The following is a 9,273-nucleotide window of genomic DNA, read 5'->3' on the forward strand; positions in this document are numbered from 1 at the left end:
AGTGGGATTCTATAGAGCATAATTGTGTGGAAGTAATTGACTTACAAACAAAGGTTAGGGAAGATTTAGAAGATAGTCCACTAGAGGGCGGTATTAACTTATTTATTGATGGTTCTTCTCGAGTTGAGAACGGAAAGAGATTGAACGGCTATGCTGTTGTGAATGGGGATACTTCGGAGATTTTAGAAGCTGGAAAGTTACCGTCTGAATGGTCAGCACAAACGTGTGAGGTTTTTGCTTTGTTGCAAGCTTTGCATTTGTTGGCTAATGAAGTGGGAAATATCTATACAGATTCAAAATACGCTTATGGTATTTTAAATACTTTTGGTAAAATCTGGATGGAGCGGGGATTGATTTCTACTAAGGGAAAAGAACTTAAACAAGTTGATCTCATAACCGCTGTCTTAAAAGCAGCTGAGGGCCCTACTAAGCTTGCTGTTATACATGTTGAAGCACATAAGAAGGGAACTTCGAAATTGATAGTGGGAAATAGGTTGGCAGATGAAGCAGCTAAGGAAGCAGCTTTAGGGGAAGAAGCTATTATGATTTTAGTCCCGGCATTGACTTTTGACGTGACGCCAGTATTTACTAATGATGAAGAACAACAAATGATAAATGAGGGTGTGCGTCAGGTGAATGGTAAATGGATTACTAAGAATGGGGTGCAAGTGTTGAATAAAGCTATGATGAGGAATGTACTTGAACATGTGCATGAGGGAACTCATTGGGGAACACAAGCTCTTATTGATTTTGTTAAACGTACATATGTGTGTAGGGGGATGTATACTATAGCTATGCAAATACACTTACGGAAGTGTATACATTGTGTAAGAATTAATAAAAAGATTATGAGAAAACAACTGATGGGAGGTAGAGAGTTGGCTGTCTGGCCTTTTCAACGAATCCAAGTGGATTATACAGAAATGCCAGCGGTTGGAACTCTTAAATACTTATTAGTTATAGTGGATCATTTAACAGGATGGGTTGAAGCTTTTCCTTGTGCGAGGGCAAATGCTCAAATGACTGTTAAGATTATATTGGAACAATTGATACCACGCTATGGGTTAATAGAATCAATAGATAGTGATAGAGGTACACATTTTACGGCCCAGGTGGTGAAGCAAGTAATGAATCAATTGGGAATTGATTGGCAGCTTCATTTAAGTCATTTAGCTAGTTCCTCTGGACGTGTGGAGAGAGCTAATCAGACTATAAAATCTGCGTTAAAAAAATTAATGCTAGAGTTAAAACTGCCTTGGACAAAATGTTTGCCTTTAGCTCTATTGAGGATAAGAACAAGTCCGAGAAAGGATATAGGAATATCTCCATATGAGATGATGTTTGGATTGCCGTATACAGGGAAAGTTGGAATGCCCAGAATAGAATTGAAGGATGTTTTTCTAAGAAAATATATACAAGGACTGTCCCAGTGTTTTTCTTTTTTAAGGTCTAAAGGATTATTGGCTCAAACCCCACCGCTTGACTTCCAAATCCATGAATACAAAAGCGGAGACTGGGTCCTGATCAAAGCACTTAAGGAGAAAAAGTTGCAGCCGGTGTGGGAAGGACCGTTCCAAGTTTTGCTGACTACTGAATCGGCTGTGAGAACAAAGGAACGAGGTTGGGTGCATTATTCCAGAGTGAAAGGACTGGTGTCTTCGCCATATGGATGGACGGTGGCTGCGAAATCTACGGATCCTCTTAAATTGACCTTTCGTCGACAACCCTTAGATGATTGATGACCAACGGATGGAAGAAGAGTTTTATGAAGAATTTTGTATTTGGCTAGGAGTGATATTAGTTTTTGTTGTATTTTTGATTGTATTAAGAAAAGATATAATTGACTGGTGTAAATCTATGCTTTGGTATCCAGTGGATGCAGGTTCACCTCGACAGTTTGATACTTTGGTGGTAAGATAATAATATTTTATCTTTTTGGAAGGTACATTGAAGAGGGGGGCTTAGTCCACTAGGAAGATGGGGTATATGGTGTTTCTGTTTATTCTTTTGGAGGTGCAGATAGGGATGGAAAAAGAAATGTTGGATGTGTTACATGATTATCCAATAACATGGCAGCAGTTGTGTTTCCATACTGAACTCAAGCACCAATATTCTTTAATAGAAATACTGACCCTGATAGAAGGTGCTGAAGAAGCTGATATATGTATAAGATCATCTTTTGTGGATGGTATACCGTTAGGCAGATATGCCAGTTGTAACAATACATATGACATAACCCCTAAATACACTGATTTGTCAGATAGAATGGAGTTTTTATATAATCAATGTACTGATTTATATGGTAATCATACTCCTTCATATAAAATATTCCGTATTTTGGAGGAGGGATTACACTTTCCATATTTTAAAATAAAAGCCCCTTCGTAGTTAATGTTTCTATGTGGAAATTTGGCTTTGCCTACATTGCCTTATTTCTGGAAGGGAAGATGTGCTGTTGGTTATCTTAAGGCACCTTTACGATATACCAGAAGTATTGCTGAACGGAGAACGAGAGAAGGCAATATATTTCTGGATTTAATGAAGGTAGCTTTAAACAGTACTTCCTTTTGTATCAGGGGTGAGACAACTGTCTCTGATATAATGGCTACATGTTTTGTGGGGGTACCAGTACCGGGAAAGTTTTTATTTGAAGAAGCAAGTATCCTAATAGAACCAAATAATCTTAATTTGTCACATATTATAACATTATTTGGGAGTCCACAAAAGCCAACTAAATGGACTAATCAGAAGAAACTGGTGATTGAAGTTAAAACAATATTACCAGCATATGATTGTGTATTATATAAACATCCTGAGAAACGACCTGAGAAGGTAATATATGTTCCTGTGCCTACTAAAAAGGTTTTTCACTGCTCGGAGATGGAGGAAGTGGAAGCCATAAATCAGGTTCTATATTTACCTAAGGGTTGGTTTCTCTTTTGTGGATTGTATGCTTATGCATATATTCCGGCACATGCCGTAGGTGGTCCTTGTACTATTGGCCGTTTAACTACTGTTATGGCTGTTGCACATTTTAAAGATATAAACTATAAAACAGAGTTTTACTATGAAATGATGAATGCAAGTTTGTATCATACTGACCGTGTTCAGAAGAAAGTGATGACTAAGGTGACTACGCATGAAGGTGTTGAAACTGTAGAGGGACATGGAGATGGAGAAATTCCTAGGCCTGAAAGAGAACCTCATTTAATTATATATGCTCCTAAGGATCCTACTAAATGGCATATTACACCAATAGAATCATATGACCATGTTGGAGAAGGAACATATAGGGGGTTTATAGAGGTAAAAGGGATGCTACACAGTTGGAGTTTGATGCTAACTGTAATGATGAAGTGGTAGTACTGAATAAAGTTCAGGCTGGACTTTTGGGAATGTTTCCATGGATGTCTACACAATATAGCCAGAATCAACTTGGACACCTAGCTTGTGCTTTAGCTAAAAGTATAAATGAAACATCGTCTGCTATTGCTGCATTAGCTGATGAGATGGGAGAAATAAGACAATCATTATTACAAAATAGAGTGGCTATAGATTATATGCTATTAAGAATGGGTCATGGGTGCGAGGAATTCCACGGCCTTTGTTGTTTCAATATATCCGATCGATCTCAATTTATAGAATCTAAGATAAAGACATTACATAATATCACTACACATTTAACACATGTAACTGAAAATACAGCTTTTAGGGGAGTTTGGGATATATTAACCTCATGGTTACCTAACTTTGCATGGTTAAGGGAATTGTTTGTAGGCATATTGTTGATTATAGTTATATGTCTTATTTATTTATTTTTATTTTATTTTATTTTGAATTTGTATACCGCCCTTCTCCCTGAGGACTCAGGGCGGTGAACAGCCAAGTAAAAACATCAAGTACAAATATTAAAATACAGTTAAAATATACATATATAAATTTGGCCCCATTAATTAAAAACAATAAACAAAACACTTAAAAACACTTAAAAAATTAGGCCAGCCCGGCTTGCTGGAAAAGGAAGGTTTTAAGGGCACGGCGGAAGGCACCGAGGTCTTGGATTCTCCTTATCTCTGGAGGCAATTGACTCCAGAGGGTAGGTGCCCCCACAGAGAAGGCCCTTCCCCTGGGGGTCACCAGCCTGCACTGTTTGGCTGATGGCACCCCGAGGAGGCCCTCTCTGTGGGAGCGCACGGGTCGATGGGAGATCGTCGGTGGCAGCAGGCGGTCTCGAAGATAGCTAGGCCCTATGTCATGGAGCGCTTTAAAGGTGATAACCAACACCTTGAAGCGCACCCGGAAGACCACTGGGAGCCAGTGCAGCTCGCACAGGAGCGGTGTTACATGGGAGCGCCAGGCTGCTCCCGTCACTACCCGCGCTGCTGCATTCTGGACCAGTTGGAGCCTCCGGGTGCTCCTCAAGGGGAGCCCCATGTAGAGAGCGTTGCAGTAGTCAAGGCGAGAGGTGACGAGGGCATGAGTGACTGTGCACAGGGAATCCCGATCAAGAAAGGGCCGCAACTGGCGGATCAGGTGAACCTGACAAAAGGTCCCCCTGGTTACAGCCGTCAGATGTTCCTCCAAGGACAGCTGCCTATCCAGGAGGACTCCCAGATTGCGAGCCCTCTCTGTGGGGGCCAACGACTCGCCCCCAATAGTCAGTGATGGAGTCAACTGACTATATCGGGATGCCGGGAGCCACAGCCACTCAGTCTTGGAAGGGTTGAGCCTGAGCCTGTTCCTCCCCATCCAGATCCGCACAGCCTCCAGGCACTGGGACATCACTTCAAGGGCATCGTTGGGGTGGCCTGGGGTGGAGATGTACAGCTGGGTGTCATCAGCGTACTGGTGGTATCTCACCCCAAAGCCACGGATGATCTCGCCCAGCGGCTTCACATAAATGTTGAACAGGAGGGGCGAGAGGACCGACCCCTGAGGCACTCCACATATAAGAGGCCTTGAGGTCGACCTCTGCCCCCCTGCCAACACGAACTGCGACCGGTCGGAGAGAAAGGAGGAGAACCACCGTAATACGGTGCCCCCCATCCCCAACTCTTCCAACTGGTGCAGCATGATACCATGGTCGATGGTATCAAAAGCCGCTGAGAGGTCTAACAGGACCAGAACAGAGGAACAACCCCTGTCCCGAGCCCTCCAGAGATCATCAACCAACGCGACCAATGCCGTTTCCGTGCTGTATCCAGGCCTGAAACCCGACTGGAACGGATCTAGATAGGATGTTTCCTCCAAGAATTGTGGAAACTGTCGTGCGACCACACTCTCAACAACCTTCGCCAGGAAGCGAAGGTTGGAGACAGGACGATAGTTGGCCAATATTGCCGGATCCAGGGACGGCTTCTTGAGGAGAGGCCTCACCACCGCTTCTTTCAAGGCGGCGGGGAAGTGACCCTCACTCAACGAAGCGTTGATAACACCCTGGAGCCAGCCTCGTGTAACCTCCCGGGAGGCCAGTACCAACCAGGAGGGACACGGGTCCAGTAAACATGTGGCCGCACTAAGTCTCCCCAAAATCCTGTCCACATCATCCGGAGTCACAGCATCAAACTCCTCCCAGGTAACATTCTCAAGACTATTCCTCGTCACCCTGCCCTGATCTACCCAGTCAGAGTCCAAATCCCCCCGGATCTGAGCGATTTTGTCATACAGGTATTGTCCGAAATCCTCCGCCCTGCCTTCCAAGGGATCCTCCCGCGCTCCCGGATGGAGCAGGGAGCGGGTTACCCTGAACAGGGCGGCCGGACGATTCCCTGATGACGCAATAGAGGCGGAAAAGTAGTTAAACTTTGCCGTCTTTATCGCCACTAGGTAGGTCTTAATATGCGACCTTACCTGTGTTCGGTCAGATTCAGCGAGACTGGCCCTCCAACCGCTCTCTAGGCGTCTTTTCCGGCGTTTCATCTCCCTCAGCTCCTCGGTGAACCAAGGAGCCGCGAGGGATCGACACCGGGTCAGAGGCCGCAAAGGCACGACTCGATCCAAGGCCCCACCAGCCGCCCGATCCCAGGCAGCTACCAGGTCCTCGGCCGAGTCGTGTGCCAGATCTTCAGGAATTGGCCCAAGCTCCGTCTGGAACCTATCAGGATCCATCAGGCGCCTGGGGCGGATCCATCTAATTGGGTCCGCCTCCCTGCGGCGGGGTGTAGCGGTTCGAAGGTCCAGACGAAGGAGTGAGTGATCTGACCATGACAAGGGTTTCATGTCTATATCCCCTATAATAAGACCACTCAACCACTGGCCAGAGACAAAAATCAGGTCCAGCGTGTGTCCCTCCCTGTGCGTGGGGCCATGAACTAACTGGGTCAGGTCCATGGCCGTCATGGAAGCCATGAACTCCCGAGCCATCTCTGACGTTTCACCAACGGACGGCAGATTGAAATCACCCATGACCATAAGCCTGGGTGTATCAACTGCCACCGTGGCTATCACGTCGAGTAGCTCGGACAGGGCCGTTGCCACGCGGCAGGGAGCCAGGTACGTAAGCAGCAAGCCCATCTGAACCCCATGACCTCATCTCACAAAGAGGGACTCACACCCGGCAATCTGTGGCACAGTGGTCTCCCTCGGACCCAGACCCTCGTTAATAATAACCGCCACCCCCCCCGCCCCTCCCCTGGGCCCTCGGCTGATGGAATGCTCTGAAGCCTGGTGGACACATCTCAACCAGAGGGACCCCTCCCTCCGGGCCCAACCAGGTCTCCGTAATACCTGCCAGGTCCGCTCCCCCCTCTTGAATAAGATCGTAAATGAGGGGGGCCTTATTTACCACGGACCTGGCGTTGCACAGCATCAGCCGGAGGCCCAGGTCCTGAGTATCTGAGCCACCTAGTATCCGAGGGGAGCCTTGAGGACCGGGGCGTGCAATCGCTCTCAAGTAGCGAGTGCACACCCCCGGCACAAGATAAGGTCCTCTGCTCCCGCCATATCTGCCCCTCCCATCCACCGTGCTGATGACATCCCCAATCCCTCGTCCTGCGCCCTCCAGACCGTTACCCTGTGCCAGGCTGGGCCCTGACCTAGGTGGATTACCCCCCCCCCCATCCCCTTTGGTCGCCCTCCCAGTTCCCCTTAAAAGATTATTAAAAACCCTAATTAAAAAACCCCTCAATCCCCGCTTTAAAACATGCCACCTCTCGGGGCTCCAAAGCCCGTCCTTAAGGTAGGCCTTCGATAGAGTGGAAGGCCATTGCCGCGAGAGGGGGGCATCTCGCAGCGCAAGCAAATCTGCCGAGGTATAAGCCATACAAGTATGATGAGATGGAAAAGGGGAACCTTGGATGTCAGCGAAATTTAAAGATAGTCATTGAGGTGAGAGATGGCAAAAGAGGCTGGCCAGGATGAAGCTGGGGCCCCTTCACTCTCTCACAGTGATGGGGCGACCAGATCAGATGGTTGCAGTGCAGGCGGATGGCCACAGCCGTTCTCTCACCGCGGCTGGATGTAAAAGGCCAACAATAGTCACTCTCTCCCTGCAGATGGAGCAGCAGTCCTTGACCTGGACTCTCAGCTTCTCCCTCCAGCCTGCAATCTCTCCTCCCCCGAGCCAAGGCCTAAAGGTGGAAATCGGGCGGCAGGAATAAACTAGCCAGCAGCAGAAGGAGATAGAGAACAAACATAAAAATCCAGGAGGGTGATAATAAAGTCCCAGAGTCAGTAGTGATGGAAAAATGGGCTGACCTAATAGAGAGTCCAGGTTATTTCTTGTCTTTGTATTAAATGTATACCTATTTGCTGTGATTTTTGGAAGTGTTGCTGTCAAATAAAGAAGCAAAAGAAATTAGTTGGAGATTCGCATGGTGGCTTAGGGAGAAGAGAAGTTTCTATAATGTTGCAAGATATACATAATTTACAGGAATAAAAAATAATGAAGAGGAGAAGTGGGGATTGTGAGAAATAAAGAAATTAGGATTATTCCTGTAAAAATGTATAGCCTAAGTTACGCCATTTTAAAATCATGTCAAGGCTTTATTTTACTCTGTATAACCTGATTATATAATTTAGCTGACATTTAAGAACATGAGAAAGGAACTGTGTAATTCCTGTGTTCTTGAGAATGTGTTTATCTGGCAGGAAATATGCTTTCAGGTCATCTTGCCCTCAAGCATCTTGCCCTCATTAAGAAGGGGAAGTACGCATATGCTGATATTACATATTACATGTATAAGCGATATTTTTAAGTGGGGTATTTTTATATATTGGAATTGTGGGGACTTTCCACAAGGGGAAAACATGTGTTTACTTGTTATATAAAGTCTGAAATTGTACTCAAGGGACATGCTTGTATCCTGGCTTGTATCCTGTACAATGTTACCTGAAATTGTATAAAAGACGGTAAGGGAGACACTGTAATTTGCTCTCTCAATTTGAGAGGGACCTTTGCAAAGAAATAAACTTTTTCTTGTCTTGTATTCCAACTCACTGTCATTTATTTTCCAGGTGACAGGTATTTCCTGTGTACCACAAAATGTCTGCAAGGAAACAACCAAGCTCAGAGAGCAGCAAGGACCTCACAGAAGACAGATGTTTTTCATAATTGCCAGCCACAGAGAGGGAAATGCAGGTTCCTGCCCTCTTAGTAAGGCTAGGTACAGGTTGGATGATTGTCTTTGCCCAGGGCAATCCATCAACTTCCCAACCCAAATCTCAGCCGCTCTTACCTAATACTCTTAGGCTGCACTGTGAGCGCAAATTTCATTTCTCCGTTGCTTTTCCAAGCTCCATTGGATGCAGGAAATGTTACGGAAAATGAAGGAGCAGATGCTACACAGCAAGGGAGAACAGTGCAACAGCTTGTGAAAGAGCCTCTTTTCCCAAGAATCAGAGGAATCTCTGAAGGGAGAAATTCCCTGGCTGATCTTCAGGTCAGAGGAGCCCACCAGCTTTGGAAAATGGCCAGGTTAGTTCTGGCAGATGAACTGTGCATTTGGAGAAGTGGAAAAGGGAATTCTTTCCTTCGTTCCTCTCTCCTCCTTTCACACAGACCTCTTTTCTCATCCATTAAGACCTTGAACATTTCTCACTTGCCAGCAATAAAACTCTTCAATAAAATGCATTTTTTGGATCCATGCCAGGCCTGGAATTTTTAATGCAGTTATTCTCTCGCAATTTCTTTCTTATAAGGCATTTATATCTAAAGTATAATCGATTCATGATTTGGGATTGAGTCAAATGTAAGTAGTCCTCGACTTATGTCCATAATTGAGCCCAAGATATCTGTGGCTAAGTGAGACATTTGTTAAGTGAGGTTTGCCCCAA

The 9,273-nt window shown here is 45.5% G+C and overlaps 1 protein-coding gene across 1 annotated transcript in view; it reads left to right on the top strand.

Moving 5' to 3' along the window:
- The window catches only part of SEPTIN1 (septin 1), a 79,498-nt gene extending 70,684 nt beyond the window's left edge, over window positions 1-8,814 (top strand). The window contains 1 exon segment of the mRNA XM_070944749.1: window positions 8,734-8,814. Coding sequence (XP_070800850.1) covers window positions 8,734-8,814 — 81 coding nt within the window.
- Window positions 8,815-9,273: the final 459 nt, after the last annotated feature.

The sequence above is a fragment of the Pituophis catenifer genome, unplaced genomic scaffold (genome assembly GCF_029215685.1).
Source record: "Pituophis catenifer annectens isolate HBS135680 unplaced genomic scaffold, rPitCat1.0.hap2 SCAF_5, whole genome shotgun sequence".
Classification (NCBI taxonomy): Eukaryota; Metazoa; Chordata; class Lepidosauria; order Squamata; family Colubridae; genus Pituophis; species Pituophis catenifer.